Source organism: Lutra lutra, chromosome 1 (genome assembly GCF_902655055.1).
Source record: "Lutra lutra chromosome 1, mLutLut1.2, whole genome shotgun sequence".
NCBI lineage: Eukaryota > Metazoa > Chordata > Mammalia > Carnivora > Mustelidae > Lutra > Lutra lutra.
This window is the reverse complement of record NC_062278.1, coordinates 8,185,357-8,210,858: the sequence shown is the minus strand read 5'-3', so window position 1 is coordinate 8,210,858 and position 25,502 is coordinate 8,185,357. Positions and strand designations below refer to the sequence as shown.

Genomic DNA, 25,502 nt, shown 5'->3' with positions numbered 1-25,502 from the left:
TTCTGGAAGAAATTCCTTGTATGACTTACAAGTAACATGAAGTGAGTGAAGGAGTAGAGAAGAACCTCAGCAGCATTCCTGTTCAAAGCAGAAAACTCCCTGAAAGTGCAGTTTTGGGTTTCGCAAATAAATTTTTCTGTGGAGTTTTCTGATGAAAGCAGAGAGTCTGAAACTAGTGGTTTTTAGTTGAAGTACTTACGGTTGGGATGCGGGAGGGTGGGAGTGGGGAAGAGCGTATATTCCAAGTATGTAGCTTTTAAAAATAACATTTGTTTTTCTTTTATTGTAAACAGAACACATTCTCATGGTAGAAAATTTGGAAAATACAAGAGTTTAAAAAGAAGAAAATAAAAATCACCAGTAATCCAACCACCTCGGAGAATACCGCTGTATTAACGTTATGCAGCTTTTAGATGGCTTAAGCCGTGGATAAAGCGAGGCTATCTAGACTAGAGGAATGGATGGGCTGGACACAGTCTTCCATCAATACCACTGTCCTCAACTGGTTCTGACAAGAAATGAGCTGCAAATGTCCTTAGGTTATTGCATCTGGCTAGGTCCAGAATTGCAGATTTCCTATGCTGTTTGATGGTGAATCTGTGCTTTCAAGATGAATAGGTTGGCAACTTGGCTAGCCTCTTGTGAAAATCGGAACCTTGATTGGGCAAAAGGTCATCCACTCTGCGTAGGGGAGCTCCGAGAGCGGAGAGGCAAGCCAGGGGGTTTCTGCCCTCTTTCATGAGTGTTGAATGCTAGACACTCGAGGAGGATCCTCTTAAAACTGCGCTGCAAAGGAGGTGCATCAAAGTAGAGTTACAGAAGCCAGGTAGCCTGGTGAGGCAAAGGTCAAGAGCAGGGTTGTGCATCGATCCTTGTACCTCCTTCCTGAGAGTCTAGCTTGTGGTTCAGCACCATCGAAGTTTTCACTAGATGCAGGTCAGCAACATTTCCTTCTCAGGCAGTCACCGATATGTATTAGATGTCAATGTCGGAAACATTGTGCCACACAATTTTCTTGGTGGTTCCCACCTTCTCACATGTTGTTTATATGACTTACTCAGTAATGTAGGGATAATGTTTTCTGAGTTTACAGTACATCTCACTCCTGGTGGAATGAGTAGATAATGTGACTTCAGAAGGGAACACGTTGCCAGGGATTCACTTGTGCCATTGAAACAGAAGGACCCATGCCCTTTAGCTGAGTTACCACGTTGGGATGTATTGAAGCTCTCACATCTGAGGTTTGGTAGATCTGTCATGGGAATCTGGCTGAGCAGCTGTGGGACACCTGGGAGTAAAGCATCCAACCTCCCTGGCACTGTTCTGAGCACTTTATGCATACAAGCTCAAAAAGCCCTCAACAACCCTGTGAAGTGGGTGCTGCTATCTCTTTAGAGATGAGGAAACAGAAATGGGAGGTCAAGCAAAGTATCCACAGAAACTAGGTGGGTGTGATGGAGCCAGGCAGCCTGGATGCAGAGTTTCTGCTCTTAATCCCGATGGAAAGGGGTTGGTAGAATCAAAGGGCAATGTGAAAGCTGGAAAAAAACTTAAATGGTTCAAATAGTCGATAAACATGAGTATCCTTATAGGACATGCAGATTACAAACTTTGAGTCTCCTTTTTCATGTCCATCAGATTGGCAAAAATTTTAAAAACCTCATAATACCAAGTGTTTGAGAGGATGTGGAACAAAAGAAACTTGCATACTCGGCTGGAGAAAGTGTAAATTGGTGCAATCACTTTGGACAGCAATTTGGCAAGGTGAAGATGTGCATACTCTGCAGCCCTCTCCTAGGCTCCTATCCTCCAAACTCAAATGTGTACCTGAGAAGATACGTACAAGCCTTCACGATAGCATTGTTTGTAAAAGTAAAATGGAAACAACTTAAATGTCCATCTGTGGGAGAATGGATAAATAAATGATGGTATATTCATACAATGGAATTTTATGCAGCAGTTAAAATGATGACAATGTTGAGTGAAAAAGCAAGTTGCAGAATGATTTGTACGATGCGATTTATATAATGTCAAACTATGCGAAGCGACAAACATAGTTAATTCATAGTTATGTATTAAAAATGTTTTATAAATGCATGGGCATGTTAAACGCCCGTGGAGTGGCTGTCTCTGGGGAGGGAAAGAAGGAAAAGGATTGGTAATGAGTAAGTGGTACACAGTGCTTGTCGACTATAACAGTTCTGCGAGAAGATCTGAAGTGAATATGGCAAAATGTTAAGATCTTGCTAAGCTGGTACAAGGGTATTGACTATTTTAATGTTATTGTCTGTACTTTTATGTATACTTGAAATATGTGATGAAAAGTTATAATAGTAAAATTAAAAATGCACCTAAGATTAAAAAACAAAACAAAAACAGTGTTCACTAAAATAGCAAGGATAAAATAAGGGAAAGTAATCTCGAAAGAAGAGAAATATAAGTGTTTTAAGACTAATGGTGGGGAGCCCGAGGTGAGATATGTGTGGGGAAAGTGCTTCATTAAGAAATGGTCAAAGTGCCGGTGGTGGCTTTAATGCCAGGTAGTCACGGTTTGTACTACCTTTGGATGAATGTGGGTGAGGCCAAGAGCCCATCTGAACTCCTGCCGTTCATCATAATGTGTGCACCTCCAGGTCTGCGAATGTCGCACTTGGGAAATCTGTGGAATGGGGCCGGGGTGGGGGGCTGTGCGGAAATACGCTACTTTCTGCCGCAGCTTCTGCTGAGTCCTTTAGGCTCAGGACTCTGTGCACTGTATCCCAAATGCCCATCATGACTGCAATGTCCTTTTATTCAGGTTTTCCAGAAGTTCACTTTACAATTTGGCAGTTATATATAGGGAACTTTAGAATGATAGTTTTAATTGAAGTAATCATATTTTTAAAGGAGAATCTAAAAGTAATTAGACCTATCCATGGGTTCTGTAGTTACAGTACTTATGTGAGGTGTATCGTCAGGCTGTGCCTCTTTACTGTTTTATTCTTTTTTCTGGTACTCCTATGTGGAAATTTGAATTCTTTGATGGGATGTGATAAACTGTGTAAGGGGAAATGTAATTCGAAAAAGGGAAAGCTGAGCCTTGGATGTTTTTTTAATTTAGTTTGGAAAATTATGGAATTTTAAACTTGGCATTTACTTTGACCTTCAGTGTTTAACTACCTACCATATTCTCTTCTGTTAGATCCAACTTATGATTAATAGCAGGCAGATAGCCTTTGAATGACTTCTGGTTTTTGTTTTTTTTTGTGTTTTTCTGAATTTCTCTGAGGCCAGAGGTATAAATCAAATCAATGTCATGTTCCTATGAGAATTTAAAAAACTCTAGTTTGGGGGTGCCCGGCTGACTCAGGAGAGAATGTGTGACTCTTGATCTTGGGGTCATGAGTTGAGCCCCAGCTTGGGCGTGGAACATACTTAAGAAAATCCTAGTGCATGGGGGGAGCTTCAGTGTGTTTTATGTATTTCCATAATATCTTATGCATATATAAGCACTTAGTATGTTGGACCAAATGAAGTTGCCATTTTTATAATCCAGAATGTAGGCAGTTTTGTTTGATTCAATGTGATGTGCATATATATGTATGGGTGTGTGTGTGTGTGTGTGTGTGTGTGTGTGTGTGTGTTTTTAACACGGGTGGGAGCATACTATACATACTGTTGTACTTCTTGCCTTTTTTTTAATACTTAAATCTTGGAGCTTGTTGTGTATTAGTGTATATGGAGATATACCCTTATTTTTGTTCATGGCTCCATAGTCTTCTACTCAGTGGATTACTGCTGCTTTGGTTAGTTTATATTAGAATATAAATTACTTCAGTTTTAAAAAATTATAGCTTTGTAATGATTATCCTTTTAGTTGTGTTCTATATTCAGGTGTGAGTATATCCTGATAAATTCCTGATTTCTTTTACTTGGATGAAAGAGCTTATGTAATTTTTAAAAAAAGATTTTATTTTTAAAATTTATTTGATAGCACAAGTAGGCAGAGAGGCAGGCAGAGGGAGAGGAGAAGCAGGTTCCCCACTGAGCAGGAATCCTGATGCAGAGCTTGATCCTAGGACCCTAGGATCATCACCTGAGCTGCAGACAGATGCTTAACTGCCCAGGTGCCCAGAGCTTATGTAATCTTAATTCCAGACATTAACTTTTTGATTTAAATGTATGTGTTTATTCAGTCGGTGGTTATCACTCACTGCATATGTGGCAGTAACCATCTGAATTCTGCTCTTGTTGCTTCATTGTTAAGATCTAGGAATTTGGAGAGTGACATCATTATTTCTTTGTTGGTCTTAGGCCCTAGAAGTGATGATTTATAGTAGGGAAGAAAGAAAGTTAAAATCCTTTTATGACTTGTGAAGTTCTTACATATATTGTAGTTTGAGAGAGTTAATAAATAGCATCTTCTTTTCTTCTGAAGTCCAGATTCAGTTAAGAAATAGACACGGAAGACAAGGCAAATGGTGATCCAGTCTTCCCTCCAGTGCTGACACAGTTTTTGGAGAGTAGGGCCTTACCGAAGAGTCTGAAGGCCAAGTGACTTCTTGCTCACCCATGGTCACAGACAGAACTGGCAACGGGGACCTTTGTGAACTTTAAGCTTGGAGGAAAAGGGAATCTGGTATAACGATAGTGTTCAGTATAAGATTCCAAAGAGAGAAAAAAAAGAGGCTTAGCCACATATGATTAGTGCCCCTCCCCACCATTATTTATCCTCAGGAAAAGTTAGTGAGGGGTGGGGAAGGAGAGAGCTCAAAAGTGATTAATCTAGCAAATCCGCATGGAAGCTAGAGGAGGGAGAAATATGTATTTGCTTCCAACGTGTTTTAGGGCAAAATGTGCCATATTGTTTATGAAGGTGAGATGGCTGGAGAAATAACATTTCCCTGTGTAATATGTATTCTGTTGGAGTATCTAGGCTAGAACATTCTTTCTTACCCTCTGTTCAGTACTCTTACCATTTTGTCACATGGTCTTCAGGAGTAAGTAACCATTTGCATCTCTTGAGTCTTCCTGTTTTCATAGATGTATCGTGTAGATGTATTGCCCATGCTAAAGTCATACCAGCTTTCAAGTCTGTACACCTCAGCTACACTAGGTTGGATGAGCAATCACACCATGTAATTTATTACGCCTACTTTGTTTTAGTAGGAAGATGTGGTCATATGCGAGTAAATGTGAAAGTACATTATAGTTTATAGATATATCTATATATATATACATACAAACACACTAATATATTTATAATGTATGTGATTGTAACAACATAGTACTGTGGTTATAGTATTTATTAATTATAATAACAATAACATTCAGCATTGGTTTAATAAGTATGATTGGTGTTCTGCTTCTAGCCATGTCAGAAATGAGCAAAACCAGACATAGTTCTGTATTCTAGACAGTGGGCCAGCACTGGGAGGGCAGATATTGCACTCATGAAATTAATAGTGTGCCAGATGGCCTGAATACAGAGGAGGGGAGTGGTGGTCAGGGACTAGACCAAGGAAGGTCTTTTAGGCTACATAACTGTGGCCTTGAAGAGCATCGATAAATAAAGGATTTTAAATTGAGGTGAGATGCCATGATTAGGACCTTAGAAAGATCAACCTAGTTGTAGTGAGGAGAATGGGTTTGGGGAGGATGCAGCATGAATTGGGTTAGGACACTGTTGCAGTACTCTAGGCCAGAGGTGATGGTAGCTTAGTGGAGTAATGGTAGCAGAAATGGAGGAGTGGAAGGATTTGAGATATTTTGGAGGTAAAATGAACAGAGATTGCTTATGGTTTCGTGTTTGGAACTATTATGAACTTTCTGCCTTCAGCTGCTTCATGGATTATAGGCTCACTCCCTAATACTGGGATCAGTGGAAGAGATACGTTTGTAGGAAGTAGAACTTAACTTCACTCCTGGACATCCTGCAGGATCCCAGGATGAAGGATTGAAGGATCCCAGTTGGAATGTCACATTGGCAATGAATTATGTGGGTCTGGACTCCAAAGAGGTATTTGGGCAAGAGATGCATACTTGGGATAGTTAATCTAGATAATTTGAAGTTGCAAATGTGGATGAGATTGCTTGGCGAGGTGGGTCTCATCTTTTACTGCACCCTGGAATCAACCTGGGAAGAAATAATCCCAACCCAGAGATTTTGATTTAATTAATTGGGCTTTGGGCTTCTAGCAGCCCCCCAGATGGTACTCATGTGTAGCCAAGGTTGAGACCCACTGGTGTAGAGCAAGGATGAGCTGAAAACTGGGACTTAGCCTTGAGGGACACAAGTAGTGGTCAATTAAGGGGAGATGAACCAGCGTGGGAGACGGTTAAGACGTAGCCAGAGAGGTAAGAGGAAAACTGGAAGTGTGACATCACGGAAGGAAGAAAAAAAGTGACCAGTAGTGCCTGTTGTTGCTGAGAAGCCAAATGGAATTTAGATTGAGCAATATGGACATCTTTTAGTTGCCACAGGAGGACCTGTGTATGGGAATCTTGTAGATCCTGGGTTGGAGTGGGTTGAGATGAAAGGAAAAGGAAATAGTATAGGCAGTTGTTGAAAGCATTTGCAGAGGGAAGCAGTGGAGAGATGAGGTGTGCCATTGTATTAGGATGTGTTTCATTGCCAGTAACAGAAAACCCTATTTAAATGGTGAAGAAAACCTCATTAAAGAAATGCAGAAGAAGGTGGCTCTAAGGTTGTATATTTAGTGCCTCAACAATGTTATCAAAGACATAGGATTTTTCTAGTCTCGCTGTGTGACTTGGACTCCAGTCTGCCTCCTCTGGCTACTGTAATTCACATATTAAGCTGGACATTACCGTCACCAGCAAAAGAATCACTCTTAAAGTCTTCAGAAAAAATTACACATACTGCAAAGTGTATAATTCATAAGAATATAGGTTGAATTTTCAGAATCCTTACATGAGTAATTGATACCCACATCACAACTCCAGTACCTCTGAAATTCTTCCTCCTAATCTACCTACCTTCTTCCCCAGGTTAACTGTTACCCCATTTTCCAACGCAGTGGGTTAGTTTTGCCTGTTTTTGTGCAATGTAAATAGTCATGGTATGTGCTCTTTTATGTTTGGCATTCAGCATTGTTTTTCAAGATCCATATTGTTGCATGGAGTTGTACAGTGTTCATCTATTGCATGAATATACCACATTTTATCCATTCTAATGTTGATGGACATTTGGGTAGTTTCTAGTATTTGGCTTTTACAGATAGTATCATTGTGAACATATGTATTCATTTCTGTTGAGAATCTAATTAAGGAGTAGAGTTGCTGGGACAAGGGTATGCTTCTACTTAGCTTTCATATATAATTTCCTATATGGTTGTATCATTTTGCACTCCTGCCAGCAGTATATGAGAGTTTTGGTTCCACGTCCTTACTAACACTTATTATTTTTGTCATTTCATTTAGACATTCTGATGGGTATGTAGTGATACAGTGCTATGATTTTAATTTGCATTTCCTTAAGTCAATTAAGGTTATTTAAGTTGAGCATCTTTTCATATGCTTCTTGACCGCTTGGATATTCTCTTTTGTGAAGTGCCTGTTTGGATCTTTTGCTGTTTTTTTTTTGTTGTTGTTTGTTTGTTTTGTTTTTGTTTTTCTTTTGAGCCAATGTCTTATTCTTTAGGTTTTTTTAAAAAAATTTTTTGGATTTGAGTCATTGGTCAAATATATGCATTACAAATAGCTTCTCACACTCTGTGGCTTGCCTTGTCACTTTTTTTTTTTTTAAACAAATGGATGATGCTAACTTGAACATAGTGCTGTTTATCAGTTCTTTTCCTTTATAATAATCACTTTTTGGCTTCTGTTTAATAGTCTCTGGCTTCTCTAACATCAGCTAAATGTTCTATGTTTCTTTTAAAAGCTTGATTATTTAACTTTGCAGTTAGTGAGAGGTAGGTTCAAGATGGGTATGAATGTCTAATTGACTCATCACTCTTTCTTAAGAATATGTTTTCTTGATGCACTGCGGTGGTCATTTTTGTCATCTAGATCAGGTGACTGTATGCATCTGTTTCTGATTTGTTTATCCTAATCTGTTGGTCAGGTCATCTGTCTTTAGATAGACTTTTTTTTAAAAAACTATATATAGTCTTTTAGTAGGTACTGCTGTCTGGTAGTATAAGTTACCTAGTTTTGTTCTTCCTTGTAAATCTTAAGAGTGATGAGTCCTCTAAACTCTCATTGGCCAGCACTGGGTCATATGATTACCCCCAAACCAGGCAGTAGAAAGGAGAGTGAGATTGCCGTGATTGGCTTAAACTAATTAGAATTAATCATCCTCATTTTACATACAGGAAAGCAGGCCAAAGCTTTAATAAGTTCCCAAACAGTCCTGAGGAGAGTTAGTGGTTGTATTGAACTTAACTCCCATCTGTCTCAGCTTTTATGCTCTGTCCACAGCAGTTTAGCTGATGAGTGAAAGATCTGGGAGGTATCTTTTTGGAGATCAGAAGTCTTGCTGACATGCAAAAGTAGTGATGAAAAACTATGTAGATAATAACAAGTTAGACACAGATAAGATGTAGGTATGTGTAGGAAACATTCCAGAAATATGAAAAGTAGTTATTCCTGGGTAGTTGTGATTGTGACTCTGGGTGACTTTTTCCTTTTATTTTACTTTTCTGTATTTTCCAAATTTCCTATAATGGACATATATGGATTTTTAAAAATTAAGAAATTATTTTTAACTAGGTTTTTTTCTAGAAAATTCAAGAAGTACAAATAGATACACAATTTATAGTGCCTTTATGAAAAAAAATAAAAGTGAATATTTCTTGTTTTTCTTTTTAGAAATGCACTTGGTGATGGAAAGAGAGCTATTATCCTAAAGAGCAGTTGGACAAAGGTAGGTTGCTTTTATCTTTACATTGGGCAGGTAATGCCATATAACTTTTGAAAAATCTGTGTAGAGGATGTAAATTTGTATGTAGAAATGCTGGATAAAATTATACCAAGCTCAAGAATGTGAGAGGGGAATCTTCAGTTCCATAATCAGAAAGGAGACTTAACACAGCAGTGAGAGGCCGTGTGTGTCTGAGCAGGACAAGTAGCACGTAGAAATGTTGAGAAGCTGGAGGGTACCTTAGTGACTGAGATGTCAGCATCTGCACATTCTGGATGGGGTAAAGACTTTACAATGAAAAATGAAACTTAAAACTTAGGAGAGGAGTTATAGGAGACTGCTTTTATAACCTCGAGGTGGGAAAGGATTTATTAAATAACACACAGTGCACAAATCAGTATTGGGGGTTGCATAAATTTGACTATATTAAACTGAAAAACTTCAGTATGTCAAAAGACACCATGAATGAAATCATAAGCCTGGAAGGAGATAATTTGTCCTAAATATGCGAAGAGTTATAATAAATAAACCCAGTAGAAAATGGTCTAGTAAAGAAACATGCATTTCACATAAGAGAAACCCTGAATGGGCAATAGATATAACCTCTGTTCTATTTCCTAGCACTTAAAATTGTACAGTTAGAAAACCAAAACCAAGATAGCAGAATAGAGAGCTTCCAAACAGACCTACTTGTACGTAAGCAAGTAAGTAAAACAATGTAATACTGTTTAGGTCCTTTAGATCAGCAAAGGTTAAAGAGACTAGTAGTCCCAAGCGTTGGTAACTATATCTACCAACAGGAACCTTCCATAAACCAGTGGGTGAGAATTGGTTGAGGCCAACTTGGAGAGCACTATGATGTGCATACGCTGTAATTATTCTAAGTATGTGTACCCCACAACATTCTCGCAATATGTACACATGGCAAAATATGCAAATTGGTCATTGCAGTGGTGTTTTAATGGCATAGAAGTGCAGATACCTACCTATCCATTGATAAAGCAGGGATGGATATGATGTTTTCGCTTACCAAAGTTATTCCTCTGATCTGCTCTGTCCCTCTTTCTTAAACACCCATTATGTCTCTGACCTCACTCCTACCACTCTGTGCCTTGTTCACTCTTTGTTGACCTGTTGGCCTCCTCAACTGTTCCTTATATATGCCAGGCCCACTCCCCATTTGTACTTGTTTTTCCCTCTGCCTAGAATTGAATGCCTTTTCCCAGACCATGAGCTAGCTCCCTTACTTCCTTTGATGTTTTACTGAAAGTTTTCTCAGTGGAAACTTCTTGGCCACATTACTAAAATGTCAAGGCTACCCCTGCCTAGACAGTTGCTACCCTCTTGCCCTGCTCTACTTTTTTCCTGTTGGCATTTAACATTATTGAACATACTGTATGTATTATTACTGTGTGTCCTCCCCTACAATGTGAGATCCATGAGGATGGATTTTTTTTGTTTGTTTGCTTGGTTCACTATTGAATCTGGACTGCCTGACAAGCTGCTTGGCACATAGCAAACATTTCCTAGTAAGCATTTGTTGACTTAGTGAATGAATGAACTGAATACTAGATTGCAGTTGGAATAAGTTAACTGGTTGACCAGCATTTATAGATTTTAAAAAATAGTGTTGAATGAAAAAAAGCAGTAGAAGCATAATATAGGCCCGAAAGATACCTTTCAAACTCATGATAATGTTTTTTTCTGGGCAGTTAGAGAAGGAAACATTAGAGAGGGTACAAAGAGGATTTTAGCCGTATCTGTATGGTTTTATTTCTTTTAGTAGGAAAGAATCTAAAGCAAATATAGCAAATGTTAGTGATTAATTCTAGGTGTTTGTGATATTAATCACTGTATTTTCCTAAATCACAAAAAATACCTGACTTTTTTTTTTTAAAGTAGAGCTTCAAATAAGACACAGAAAGATACATGTTTCGGACTTCATTCCTGGCTTTACATAATTTGTTTTTAAATCAGAGTGAGTATTAATCAGAGAATTTTAGAGTCCTCCAAATTATGATTCATGTGACCGAGTAGTGTATCAGAGTCTGGGGATTGTGAAATTCCCCAGGTGGACTCCTGCATCCAGATTTTGGAGTCTGTTTTTAAATACCTCATTTTACAGATGAAGAGATTGAGTCCCAGAGAGGTAAAGTGACTTTTGCAAGTAAGAGACAAAAGTGGATTTAGAATCCAGCATTGGATGTGCTTCTGTTTGAGAGTGATCAGTTTGTGGCTGTTTTTACTAGGAGTCATTGTGCTTGGTATAGAATCTTTGTTCATCACTGAACCTGGCATTCGTCATGTGCTCCATAAATACTTATTCTGTGGATGATAGAATTTTTTTGGGGGGGATTAAAAAAAAATAATTTTCTTTTTTTCCCCCCATTTTATTTTATTTCTTTTCAGTGTTCCAAAATTCATTGTTTATGCACCACACCCAGTGCTCCATGTAATACGTGCCCTCTATAATACCTACCACCAGGCTCACCAAACCCCCCACCCCCTCCCCTCTGAAACCCTCAGTTTGTTTCTCAGAATCCACAGTCTCTATGGTTTGTCTCCCCCTCCCAATTTCCCCCTTCTACTGAACTCAGACTCTGAATTTAGTTCTCTAGAGTTACCATTGAATTTTCTATTGTCAGTTCAGAATAAAGGAGTACTAAAAGATTCTGAATTACATTGAGGACGATGTAGAGTGTTTATTTCTGGCTTAATTTATTGAACAGAAAATTTTCACTCTCTAAACTACTTTTTTAGAGCAAATTTAGGCTCACAGCAAAATTAAGAGGAAGGTAATCTTCCACAAACCTCCACACATGCATAGCTTCCCCCATTATCAGCATCCCCCAACTGACTGGTATAATTTGAACATTGATGAACCTACACAGACACGTTATAATCATCCAAGGTCTGTAGTTTAAGGGTTCACTCCCTAAGTGTTATGCATTCTTTGGGTTTGGACAATGTGTAATGACATTTATCCATTATTTTGATTTATACAGAGTGTTTTCACTATCCCCCAGATCCTCTGATCTGCCTTTCCAAACCCCTGGCAACCACTGATCTTTTTACCATCTCCATTAGTTTTACCTTTTCCAGAATGTCATAGAGTTTGAGTCATACAGTATGCAGTTCTCAGATAGGCTTCTCTTTCACACATTACGTTTCTGCCATGTCTTTTCATTGCTTGATAATGATTTCCTTTTAGTGCTGAATAATACTTCATTGTTGGCTTGTGCCAGTTGATTTATCCATTCACCTACTGAAGGACACTTTTTAAAAAGATTTTACTCATTTATTTATTTATTTGAGAGAGAGAGAGCGAGAGCGTGCGAGAGAGTAAATAGAGGAGAGAGAAAGAAACAGGCTTCCCGCTGAGCAGGGAGCCCGGCCTGGGGCTCGATCCTGAGATTCCTGGTTCATGACCTTAGCTGAAGGCAGACACTTAACTGAGCCACCCAGGCACCCCTACTGAAGGATATTTTTGTTGCTTTCAAGTTTTGGTCATTTTGAATAAAGCTGTTATAAATACCTATGTGCAGGGTTTTGTGTTGACATGTTTTCAACTCTTTCGGGTAATTACCAAGGATTGCTGGATTGCAGTGATTGCTGGATCATATGACAAGAATATGTTTAGTTTTTGTTTTTGTTTTTAATTTATTTGAGAGACAGAGAGAGAGGAGCAAGGGGAGGGATTGAGGGAGAAGGAGAAGCAGATTCCCTGCCAAGCAGGGAGCCTGATGTGGGGCTCAGTCTTGGGACCCTGGGATCATGACCTGAGCTGAAGGCAGACACCCACCCAGGTGCCCCTAGTTTTTTGTTTTGTTTAAGATTTTATTTATTAGAGAGAGATACAGAGGTAGTGAGAGAGAGAGAGAATGAGCAGTGGGGAGAGGGAAAAGTAGATGCTCCACTGAGCAGGGAGCATGTTTTATGAAGATTGCAGAAATATTTGTATAGATGAAAAACACAAATCCTAGTAAGTATTAAAAAAAATGTAACTATATACCTAAGTCATTTTTTCAATTTCTTTTATTGGAAAGAAGTGCTCATTAAAAGGTAGCTTAGACTTCAGAAGCAAAGGTGAACTGTGCAAGGTGCATTCTGTACTTCTGCTTCAGAGTAACTATGAGCCCACGTCTGTTGAATCATGCCTCTAGGACATAAACATGTATAACGAGGTTCTCTGTAGATTCTCTGAGGGTGGGCCATTGTTGTGCCTTCTTTCCAGATAGAGAAGACTGGTACAATGACAACTGCCCTGCCTGTGCTTTCAGGCCTAAGAAGGATGTGTCATTGTATCCCATACAGTGGGAATTTTTATGGTATTGTCAGGAGACATTTCTTGACATTTCTCTCTGCATTGCCTTTTTGATATTGTTATGTAGCATACAAACCGGTAGCCTCACAGATGTCCATAAGAACCTTTAATATTGAGGGGTATATTAAGACTCTCTTGTTTGTGAATGACAAAACCTAACTCAGATTTGGCCTAAGTAGTTGGCTCATGTAATTGAAAAGTCTAGGCATTACCTTCAGGCTTGGCTGGATCCAGGTTTATACACCTTTTTCTTCCCATTTCTCAATTTTTCTTTCCTGTTTATTAGCTTTATTTTCAGTCTCTTTTCTCCCTTTTCATTTAGTGTTTCTTTTTAGGTGGGTTCTGTTGCTGTATTGAGTTCACTGATTTTTTTCTTCTACAATGTCTAATCTTCCCCAGTTTCATCTGATGTATTTTTTTCACCTTAAATGCTATAACTTCCGTCTTTAGAATGTCAGTTTGAGTGTTCTTTATGTATTTCACATCTTAATATGTTCAGTCTTTTGACTTCTTGAAGATGTGGAATATGTTTATGGTAACTGTTCTAATGTTCTTGTCTACTAATTCTTTGTGTGTGTGTGTGTGTGTATGTGTGTATTATCTATTTATTTATTAACATATGTATTATTTGTCCCAGGGGTACAGGTCTATGAATCATCAGGCTTACACATTTCACAGCATTCACCATAGCACATACCCTCCCCAGTGTCCATAACCCAGCCACCCTATCCCTACCCCCCAAACCCCAGCAACCCTCAGTTTGTTTCATGAGATTAAGAGTCTCTTACGGTTTTTCTCCTTCCCGATCCCATATTGTTTCATTTTTTTTCCTTCCCTACCCCCACAAACCCCCGCCCTGCCTCTCAAATTCCTCATATCAGAGAGATCATATGATAATTGTCTTTCTCTCATTGACTTATTTCACTCAGCATAATACCCTCTAGTTCTTTTTTTTTTTTTTTAAAGATTTTATTTATTTATTTGTCATAGAGAGAGAAGCGAGAGTGAGCACAGGCAGACAGAGTGGCAGGCAGAGGCAGAGGGAGAAGCAGGCTCCCCGCCAAGCAAGGAGCCCGATGTGGGACTCGATCCCAGGACGCCGGGATCATGACCTGAGCCGAAGGCAGCTGCTTAACCAACTGAGCCACCCAGGCGTCCCCCCTCTAGTTCTTTATACATTCATCTGTTGATGGATATCTAGCTTCTTTCCATAGTTTGGCTATTGTGGACATTGCTGCTATAAACATTCGGGTGCAAGTGCCCCTTCGGATCACTACATTGGTATCTTTAGTGTAAATACCCAGTAGTGTGATTGCTGGGTCATAGGGTAGCTCTATTTTCAACTTTTTGAGGAACCTCCATACTGTTTTCCAGAGTGGCTGCACCAGCTGGCATTCCCACCAACAGTGTGAGAGGGTTCCCCTTTCTCTGCATCCTCGCCAACATCTGTCGTTTCCTGACTTGTTAATTTTAGCCATTCTGACTGGTGTGAGGTGGTATCTCATTGTGGTTTTGATTTGTATTTCCCTGATGCCGAGTGATATGGAGCACTTTTTCATGTGTCTGTTGGCCATCTAAATGTCTCTGCAGAAATGTCTATTCATGTCTTCTGCCCATTTCTTGATTGGATTATTTGTTCTTTGGGTATTGAGTTTGATAAGTTCCTTATAGATTTTGGATACTAGCCCTTTATCTGGTATGTCATTTGTGAATATCTTCTCCCACTGTGTCAGTTGTCTTTTGGTTTTGTTGACTATTTCCTTTGATGTTCAAAAGCTTTTGATCTTGATGAAATCCCAATAGTTCATTTTTGCCCTTGCTTCCCTTGCCTTCGGCGATGTTTCTAGGAAGAAGTTGCTGCGGCTGAGGTCGAAGAGATTGCTGCCTGTGTTCTCCTCAAGGATTTTGATGGATTCCTGTCTCACATTGAGGTCTTTCATCCATTTTGAGTCTATTCTTGTGTGTGGTGTAAGGAAATGGTCCAGTTTCATCCTTCTGCATGTGGCTGTCCAGTTTTCCCAATACCACTTGTTGAAGAGACTGTCTTTTTTCCATTTTTTGTCAAAGATTAGTTGACCATAGAGTTGAGGGTCTATTTCTGGGCTGTCTATTCTGTTCCATTGATCTATGTGTCTGTTTTTGTGCTGGTACCTTACTATCTTGATGATGACAGCCTTGTAATAGAGCTTAAAGTCTGGAATTGTGATGCCACCAACTTTGGCTTTCTTTTTCAACATTCCTTTGGCTATTTGGGGTCTTTTCTGGTTCCATATAAATTTTAGGATTATTTGTTCCATTTCTTGGAAAAAAATTGATGGTATCTTGATAGGGATTGCGTTAAATGTGTAGATTGCTTTATTTATTTTTTTAAAGATTTTATTTATTCATTCGACAGAGATCACAGGCAGGCAGAGAGGCAGGCAGAGAGAGGCAGGCAGAGAGAGGAAGGGAAGCAGGCTCCCTGCTGAGCAGAGAGCCTGATGTGGGGCTCGATCCCAGGACCCTGGGATCATGACCTGAGCCGAAGGCAGAGGCTTTAACCCGCTGAGCCACTCAGGCACCCCAATGTAGATTGCTTTAGGTAGCATAGACGTTTTCACAATATTTGTTCTTCCAATCCATGAGCATGGAAAGTTTTTCCATTTCTTTGTGTCTTCCTCAATTTCTTTCATGAGTACTTTATGGTTTTCTGAGTACAGAGTCTTTGCCTCTTTGGTTAGGTTTATTCCTGTGGTTTTGGGTACAGTTGTAAATAGGATTGACTCCTTAATTTCTCTTTCTTCTGTCTTGCTGTTGGTGTATAGAAATGCAACTGATTTCTGTGCAGTGATTTTATATCCTGACACTTCACTGAATTCCTGTCTGAGTTCTAGCAGTTTTGGCGTAGAGTCTCTTGGGTTTTCCACTTGAAGTATCATATTGCCAAAGAGTGAGAGTTTGACTTCTTTGCTGATTCAGATGCCTTTAATTTCTTTTTGTTGTCTGATTGCTGAGGCTAGGACTTCTAGTACTGTGTTGAATAGCAGTGGTGATAGTGGACATCCCTGCTACGTTCCTGACCTTAGGGGAAAAGCTCTCTGTTTTTCCCCATTGAGAATGATATTTGATGTGGGTTTTTCATAGATGGCTTTGATGATATTGAGGTGTGTACCCTCTATGCCTACACCGTGAAGAGTTTTGATCAAGAAAGGATGTTGTACTTTGTCAGATGCTTTTTCAGCATCTGTTGAGAGGATCATGTGGTTCTTGTTCTTTCTTTTATTAACGTAGTGTATCACATTGATTGATTTGCAGATGTTGAACTAACCTTGCAGCCCAGGAATAAATCCCACTTGGTCATGGTGAATAATCCTTTTAATGTACTGTTGGATCCTGTTGGCTAAACTTTGGTGAGAATTTCTGCATCTGTGTTCATCAAGGATATTGGTCTCTAATTCTCCTTTTTGATGGGGCCTTTGTCTGGTTTTGGGATCAAGGTAATGCTGGCCTCATAAATGAGTTTAGAAGTTTTCCTTCCATTTCTTTTTTTTTTTGAAGCCGTTTCAGGAGAATAGGTATTAATTCTTCTTTTTTTTTTTTTTTAAGATTTTTATTTATTTATTTGACAGAGAGAGATCACAAGCAGGCAGAGAGGCAGGCAGAGAGAGAGGAGGAAGCAGGCTCCCTGCTGAGCAGAGAGCCCTATGCGGGGCTCGATCCCAGGACCCTGAGATCATGACCTGAGCCGAAGGCAGCGGCTTAACCCACTGAGCCACCCAGGCGCCCCAAATTCTTCTTAAATGTTTAGTAGAATTCCCCTGGGAAGTCATCTGGCCCTGGGCTCTTGTTTGTTGGGAGATTTTTGATGACTGCTTCAGTCTTCTTACTGGTTATGGGTCTATTCAGGTGTTCTATTTCTTCCTGGTTCAGTTGTGGTAGTTCATATGTCTCCAGGAATGCATCCATTTCTTCCAGAATGTCAAATTTGCTGGCATATATTTGCTCATAATATGTTCTTATAATTGTTTGTATTTCTTTGGTGTTGGTTGTGATCTCTCCTCTTTCATTCATGATTTTATTAATTTGGGTCCTTCCTCTTTTCTTTTTGATAAGTCTGGCGAGGGGTTTATCAATCTTATTAGTTCTTTCAAAGAACCAGCTCCTAGTTTTGTTGATCTGTTCTGCTGTTCTTTTGGTTTCTGTTTCATTGATTTCTGCTCTGATCTTTATTATTTCTCTTCTCCTGCTGGGTTTAGGGTTTCTTTGCTGTTCTTTCTCCAGCTCCTTTAGGTGTAGGGTTAGGTTGTGTACTTGAGACCTTTCTTGTTTCTTGAGAAAGGCTTGTATTGCTATATACTTTCCTCTCAGGACTGCCTTTGCTGTGTCCCAAAGATTTTGAACAGTCGTGTTTTCATTTTCATTTGTTTTCCTGATTTTTTTCAATTCTTCTTTAATTTCCTGGTTGACCCATTCATTCTTTAGTAGGATGCTCTTTAGCCTCCATGTATTTGAGTTCTTTCCAACTTTCCTCTTGTGATTGAGTTCTAGCTTCAGAGCATTGTGGTCTGAAAAAAATGCAGGGAGTGATCCCAATCTTTTGGTACTGGTTGAGACCTGATTTTGACCCAGGATGTGATCTATTCTGGAGAATGTTCCATGTGCACTAGAGAAGAAAGTGTATTCTGTTGCTTTGGGATGGAATGTTCTGAATATATCTGTTATGTCCATCTGGTCCGGTGTGTCATTTAAAGCCTTTATTTTCTTGTTAATCTTTTGCTTAGATGATCTGTCCCATTTCAGTGAGGGGGGTGTGTGTTAAAGTCCCCTAGTATTATCATATTATTGTCAATGTATTTCTTTGATTTTATTAATTGGCTTATATAATTGGCTGCTCCCATGTTAGGGACATAGATATTTAAAATTGTTAGCTCTTCTTGTTGGATAGACACTTTAAGTAGGATATAGTGTCCTTCCTAATCTCTTATTATAGTCTTTGGCTTAAAATCTAATATATCTAATAGAAGGATTGCCACTCCAGCTTTCTTTTGATGTCCATTAGCATGGTAAATTGTTTTCCAACCCCTCACTTTCAATCTGGAGGTGTCTTTGGGTCTCTAATGAGTTTTTTTGTAGATAGCATATCGATGGGTCTTGTATTTTTACCCAGCCTGATACCCCGTGTCTTTTGATATGGGCATTTAGCCCATTTACATTCAGGGTAACTATTGAGAGATGTGAATTTAGTGCCATTGTATTGCCTGTAAGGTGACTGTTACTGTATATTGTCTCTATTCCTTTCTGGTCTGTTACTTTTAGGCTCTCTCTTTGCTTAGAGAACCAGGGCCAGGCTAAGTAATCTGCTTGGGTTTGCTCTGGGTAGCTTTTGTTCCCTGAATGCTTTCTGTACAACTCTGGAGAATGGGAATGAGGATGGTGGCCTCACAGTCTCTGGCCCTGTAGGAGCCAAGAGCTAAGGGCCCCACTCCTTAGTGTGCCCTCAGAGAAAAGCAGTCAATCCCTCCTGTTTCCCTGGTCACTAGCTGCACTTGGAGCTCACCCAGCCTGTGACTGCCTGTTTCTCTCTCAGGTGCATGGCACCGTTTGGCGTCTCCAAACCCAGTAGATTCCTGCAGCACACTCCCGAGCTGCTCCTCCCAGAGGAGGAAGGAGGGGTCTCTCCGGATCTGCCACTTTTGGGGTCCCTGCTCAAAGAGCAGTGGCTCGACTGTGCCTTGGATTATGGTTTTTTAAGGTAACCCTGAGCTGAGAGCCCACTCCTTGGCTCCGTCTCTGTAACTGGCTTCCCTGCTCCGATACCTGGCAACTCTGCCAAAGTCAGACACCCCTGGTCTTTATGCGACCCCATGGGTCCTCAGACCCGGAGGGCTCCACCCCCTGCTTAGCTTCTAGAGTGACATTCCTCAGTGGAGCAGACTTGTAAATGTTTTCATTTTGTGCTCCGCTTCTCTCTCACTTGCCGGGAGCCAGCCCTTCCCACTTGCCGGGAGCCAGCCCCTCCCACTGTGGTCCATATTCCTGTCACTTTGGATTCACTTCTCCGCACATCCTACTTTCTGGAAAGTGGTCGATTTTCTGTTCCTGGAATTGCCGCTCTTCTTCCCTTCTATCTCCTGTTGAGTTTGTAGGTGTTCAGAATGGTTTGATAACTACCTAGCTGAAGTCCTGGGACCTGATGATATTTCAGTCTTCTATTCCTCTGCCATCTTGCCAACTTCAGATATTCTTGATTTGTCATTGGATGAAATAGATGTATAACTTTTGCTTCTCTAATGGATAATTAATTTGTGTGACTTCTTAAAAATCCTTGAAAAGCATTTCTTCATGTTGGAAGTTATCAGAATCAGAGGGTTCTCTGCACAGTTTTTCCACATCTGCACTAAGGTTTTTATACCCAATGATGTGCAGAAGTCAAGCCTGAGAAGAGGCCCAACCTGGGTGGCTCAGTCATGAGGCGTCTGCCTTTGGCTCAGTTCATGATTCTCAGGTCCTGGAATTGAGCCCCACGCTGGGCTTCCCGCTTGGTGGGAAGCCTGTTTCTCCCTCTCCCACTCCCCCTGCTTGTGTTCCTTCTCTCGCTGTCTCTTTGAAAAATTCTCTCGCTGACGAGTCTCTCCCTGACCCTTCTACGCAGAGAAGGCCTTGTATACTAATTCTATCATCTGTGTCGTTTCTGAGTATTTTCAGTCGACTCATTTTTCTCTTCTTATAGATCATATTTTCCTTCTTTGCGTACCTAGTAATTTTTTATCAATACTGATATTTGTAGTATCTATAAATATTTTTGAGCTTCCTTTTGGGATGCAGTAAAGTTACTTGGAAGCAGTGTAAGTCTTTGGAGTCTTGTTTTTAAGTTTTGATAGGTGGGACCATAGTGGTATTTGGTCAAGGGCTATCTTTTTATTCACAACTGAATCAAAATGCTTCTGAACACTCTGCCCATTACTCCATGGATTACGATGTTTTCCAGTCTGGCTGGTAGAAGCAGGAATTATTTGTGGCCCTGTGTGAGTGCTGACTCTTGTTTCCTTATTAGTCTTTCTAGTCGTTCTTCCCCTGATTTGGGTTTCAGGTGGTTGTCCCACATGCATATACTGATTAGTATTCACCTGAAGACTCAACTCGGGGGGACTAGGTAAGGATCTCAGGATTTCTCTGTGGAGCAGTCTCCTCTTGGTCCTCTGCCCTGTGAATGTGTGCTGCCTTAGCTCTCCGGGACTCCTGTCTCTGTCTTCTGAACTGAGACTGCCAGTGTCCCTGCCTGGGTTCCTTCTCCCTGTACCAGGGCTTAGAAATTCCATTCAGTAAGCTGGAGCAGTCATAGGTCTTGTGTTGTGTTTTTCAGGGGTCACTCTGTTTTGTTGCTTGATAATCACTCAGTGTCTTGCAAACCTTTGTTTCATGTGTTTTGTCCTTGTTTATTTGTTTTGGGCAAGAGTATAAATCCAAATCCTTGTTAACTCCATCTTGACCACTAGTGGTAATTAGAGTGTGGGCTCTCTTGGTTTTTTGAAAAAGACTTTTACCATGTAGTGGGAACCCCAAACTGATATCCTTAATAACTGTTAATTCTAGTGGCAGTAGAACCTCTTTTAGTATCTATATAGTACACCTAACGGGTGCCTCACACTGATCCTGATTGAGCCATGTGTTCACCAGTGGATTGATCCTATGACCTAGAAAATGGTGCGTATTTCAGTTGGTCGGTCTCCTGGGTCATATGCTTCTCCCCATTCATTTTTGAGATGGAGCACTAGTCCCAGTTCTGCCATTGCTGTGTGGAGTAGGGACATGGTGGCACCAAAAGGAGGGGATGCTAGGCAGATGAACAATAGGGAATTTCTGTATATGTGAAAGAGAATGAGGTAATGTCAAAGAAAAGTAAAACTTTGTATTGTAATTGGGTACAGAAAACTCTCTGAGATACCTTTTAATTTGAGCATCATTCAAATAACCTGAGCAATGAGATCTGAATAAATTCATTTTTTAACCAATTGACATTATACTAGGTTTTGTAGAGTTTAGGGAAAAGGACCCAGGAAAAGATAAGGAAGGTGGGAGGCTGGGGAGCCGGGGGATGGGGAAGATTAAAAAAAAAATGTTTTTTATAAATTTAGCAGGTATGGTTTATAATCTGTCATGTATCTTATGCTGTGATTGCTTTTTTAATGTAATTACTTAAATTTTGAAGTTGAAATAGTCCTGGGTGATAGGATGTTGGTCTTGTGGCATATCTGAGAGATTTATCTTCATATGCCTTTTGAGGAAAAGCAAAGTTTGAGCAAATGCAGTCTGATTGAGATCTGAGTCTAAGTAGTCTGGCTAAAACAGTGCTTCGGAACTTGGGATGGTGTGCAGGAGCAGGATTACATATGTACCGAACCTGCATGAACAAACGTCCCCGAAGTTTTCTGGCTTTTTTTTAGTGAAAAGCTCATCTTTGCTAAAAGGGTTACTTATTTTTGATTTAGTAGTTTCTCTTAGAATGAGAATATTCTTTGTAAAATCTGTAGGAAGGAGGAAAAAGCTCTGGACCTGGAGTCATAAGGTCAGGATTCTTTGGTTTGCCTCTAAATAAGTAGGACATTAGGCCAATTTCTAACCTCTTTCATGAGTAAGTCAGTTCACAAGTGGAGATACTGTGCCTACAATGGGAGTTTAGTTTGTGAGTAGCTAGAAGAGGGGGTGGTTGAGTTAACTAACTTCAGGCTTGGTAATATTAGCTTTCTAGGTTAAAATGTTCGTCCTTGAGATAGATTTCCCAAAAAGCGTAAATGGGGCCAGCCAGGATGTGGTTCTATAGCATCCAAAACAAAACAAAATCCCTGATCATTGGAACTGAGTAAATCTGTGGTTTTCGGACCTTTTCTTAAAGCCAAGAACTACATTTAGAGATAAAATAATTAAAAGCTGATTAAGAGCAAACCGAATGGAAGATCTAGCCTAGATGTACCCCTTATCTGACCATATCCTTCGGAGGGGTTGGAAAATGACTGTATTAGCTGATTGTTCCTTTCAGCTCTAAAATTTCTTTGATTTTCAAAGTGTAGGGAATATAGTGACTTAGAGACTATTACTGCCTTAAAATATTTTGAAAAAATTAAGTTACTTATTTTTAATGAATTTTTTTGTACTTTATTTGGCATAAAATAATATATTTCATTCTTTACTAGTAAAATATAATAAAGGTTGAATTATTTTCTTTGGGGTACAGAAATCTCTTAAGCAAAAATACTGATCTCTAGTTAAAATTATTATAAATACTATTCATAAGTTCACTTCAGCTCATTTAGGTAATTTTATTTCCTCATAGGTACTAACATTTTTAAAAATTTTTCATTGATAGGATCCTAATCTAACATTTTAAGTAATTAGTTTGCAAGCAAAATATTTTTCCTTATCTATTTTCTTTAACTTAAGCATATTTTTGAGAAAAAATTAAATTTATCTTTTGGAACAGGGTCATTATCGTTATTGTGCTGCTCTTTCTATGCTGGGGGAATATGACTGGGCCCTGCAAGCAAACATAAAAGCTCAAAAACTCTGTAAAAATGACCCTGAGGGAATCAAGGATCTAATTCAGCAGCATATAAAGTTACAAAAACAAATAGAAGACCTGCAAGGTATTTCACCTAAGATTCTTTGGTTACAGTCGAATTCCCTTTAAAACTTTTGAAGGTGGGTTTCTTGGATTCATGGAGGACCGTAAATCAACTCTCAGGTGATTTGTGCTTATTTTGTTACGTTATCTTGGTCAAGTCACTGAAGTTTTCCATTTCTGTCTGTGTTGAAGTATGTTAGTGCTATATTCCACTAGGTAATTATAAATGATTTGAATTTTTTATTTGAAATAACAAATTATTATTTATTCTTCTGTAGTAAAATATGCCACCTTGAGATTTTAGGTAAAGTGAAGACTTTTGAAACAAAATTATTTAAAAGTTTTTCCTCCGTTATGGTTATTTCTTAAAGAAAAGACCCTGCAGTAGAATTGTTTGATGTTTTTGCACCAAGTGTGTGGCTCATTCTATAGCATGCGGAACATTTTTGCATATATACATCTGTATGTGGGTATGTACACATATATCACAAATCAGGTGTGTGGGCTAGGAATTCTAGATTTTCATTCTCTTGTTTTCTCTCCTAAGTATTTTGCTTTCTCCAATGCCTGAAATTCCCTTACTCTATACTTTTAGTGTACAGGTCTTTCCTGTTTTATCTTTTTGGGTATTTAGTGTCTTAGGGAGCTGAGCTGAGCTGTTATTATCCAATGTAACGTGATTATAAGATTGTGAGCTCCTTGAAGACAGGTACCATCTCTGATTCAGATTTATATACTCCTGCATCTAGTCGATGATCACATGTAATGGTATGTCAAATAAGGCTGTGTAACATTTTGCTGACGCCATCCTAAAACTCAGAACATCTGAAAATACAAAATTATTAAGGTTTATTTTTCAGTTCTGTAAATTTGATGTTCTTACTGTCAGCTTAAGGGGTATTTGAAAATCTCTTCAAAGTATGTGTTGCCAGTCCACTGATTACTGTGCATGTGTGTGATTGATTTTTATAGGTCGAACACCAACTAGAAATCCAATTAAAGCCTTTTATGAAAGCAGGTGAGTTAATTCCAATCAGATCAGTAGCTGTTACTTGGGATGGCTTTGCCCTGTAGATTTAAGAATCACTCTATCTGATGCTTTGTGGCTAATAACAACCACAGTAAAGTTGGCGAGGGAAGAAAGAGGGGTTTGTGTCTCAGATCAGGTGACCTGTGAATTGTCAGATTTGTTTTGCCAACTGTTTTACTGAAACGTTTCTATGCATATTTGTGGGAGCTCAGTAGCCTAAGCCTTGGGAAAAGGTGGGTGAAGTGTTAAGTGAATGTCACTGTGCTTGGGTGGGAGCAGTTTTTACATTGAGGGTCCTGGCAGAGAGCAGGGACACAGTCTGTACCTTTAACCCTTAGCCTCTGTCCTGGAAACATCTGCCACCAGCCTCCCAGTATCTTGTTAAGGACTAGGACACTTTCTGTTAGAAATAGACAACAGACAGATTCGAATATACTCACAAGGAAACAAATAACAGCTAGGGTTCTACATTTATTACTTGGCACTAAAAATAGATATTTTCCCCACATGCTTTAGATGCCTAAGATATTGAAGCTGTTAAATTTAAGACCGGGAGAATTACTTATTTTAATATTAGAAACCAGAATACATATTGAACTGTTCTTAATCTATTTTGAGTTTTTACTATGAAATTTAAAGCAATATTTGTATATAAAGCCCAATCTCAGAGGTGATCCTTTTTAAAAACAGTATGACCCTGCTTTCAAGGAAGAAAAGTGGTATTTGCTGGAACCTATTTATTTGAAGGATAACTTTTTAAAAATGCATGCTAATCAGTAGAAATAAAATTATTATTTCTCGTATTTCCTCTCAGGGCCTACATACCCAGTTTATCAGCACCTGCATTTAGTACTTCACTTAACTTTGTGGAAACCGAAAAAGATTCCAGAAAATCTAACCACGAAATGGCAAACGGTGGTAATCAGAATCTAAAGGTAGGTTCAGTTAAAAGCTAAAATTAAAATGGTTTCAAGTATAGGTAGTCTCATGTTTTCACAGTAGTAGTCTGGTGGGAACGGAAATTAAGTATTTTGATGGTATGAATTCCTTTTTGTCTCTAATATGAAGAGAGTGAGTCTTTTCTTTTTAATATTCTAACTATCTCCTTCAACTATGAATATTTCAGTATGACAGTTTCTTTTGAGATCACATTTGTGTGTTTTCAAAATATTTTTTTTCTAAATTTTATTTTACTATTTGGATAGTTCTCTTAGTATGCTTTTCCTGCTTTACATGTCTCTCAGTCAAACAGCCACTTGGGAATGAGTGACAGTGGGGTCTAGTGGCCTTGTCATCCCATTCCTTATAGTGCTTTCAATTTTTCTTCTCCCTTTCCCCTTTTGCAGTCTCTTAGCTACCTGGCACCACACTTGCCCATCCGACTTGTGTTATGTTGGGCCTGGGAGGCACACCCTTCCCATCTCTGCCCAAGGCATTTCTGCAGCCTTTGTTGCTTTTCCCAGCAGTGGTCCCCAGCCTTGACTCCCTGCTGAGCTTACCAGCACCCAGGCCTCATGGTTTCTGAGGGTGCCTCTAAGCCTTTTAGCCTGGCTCTGTGATTGGTATCCCAAATGACCTGAATCTGAGTTTTCCTCTGAACAGCAGTGTGCTAAAAACTTGGCATTATCACCAAGTCTACGTTAATACTTCTTTCTAGGATTTGCGAGGGAAAAAGGAAGTGGTGTTT

General features: G+C 39.4%; 1 protein-coding gene across 2 annotated transcripts in view; it reads left to right on the top strand.

Moving 5' to 3' along the window:
- The window catches only part of TTC3 (tetratricopeptide repeat domain 3), a 124,625-nt gene that overhangs the window by 23,202 nt on the left and 75,921 nt on the right, over positions 1 to 25,502 (top strand). For both annotated transcript variants that reach the window (XM_047720000.1, XM_047720001.1), the window contains exons 11-14: positions 8,812 to 8,866; positions 22,645 to 22,807; positions 23,758 to 23,803; positions 24,630 to 24,750. In XM_047720000.1, coding sequence (XP_047575956.1) covers positions 8,812 to 8,866; positions 22,645 to 22,807; positions 23,758 to 23,803; positions 24,630 to 24,750 — 385 coding nt within the window. The remainder of the gene's footprint in view (positions 1 to 8,811; positions 8,867 to 22,644; positions 22,808 to 23,757; positions 23,804 to 24,629; positions 24,751 to 25,502) is intronic.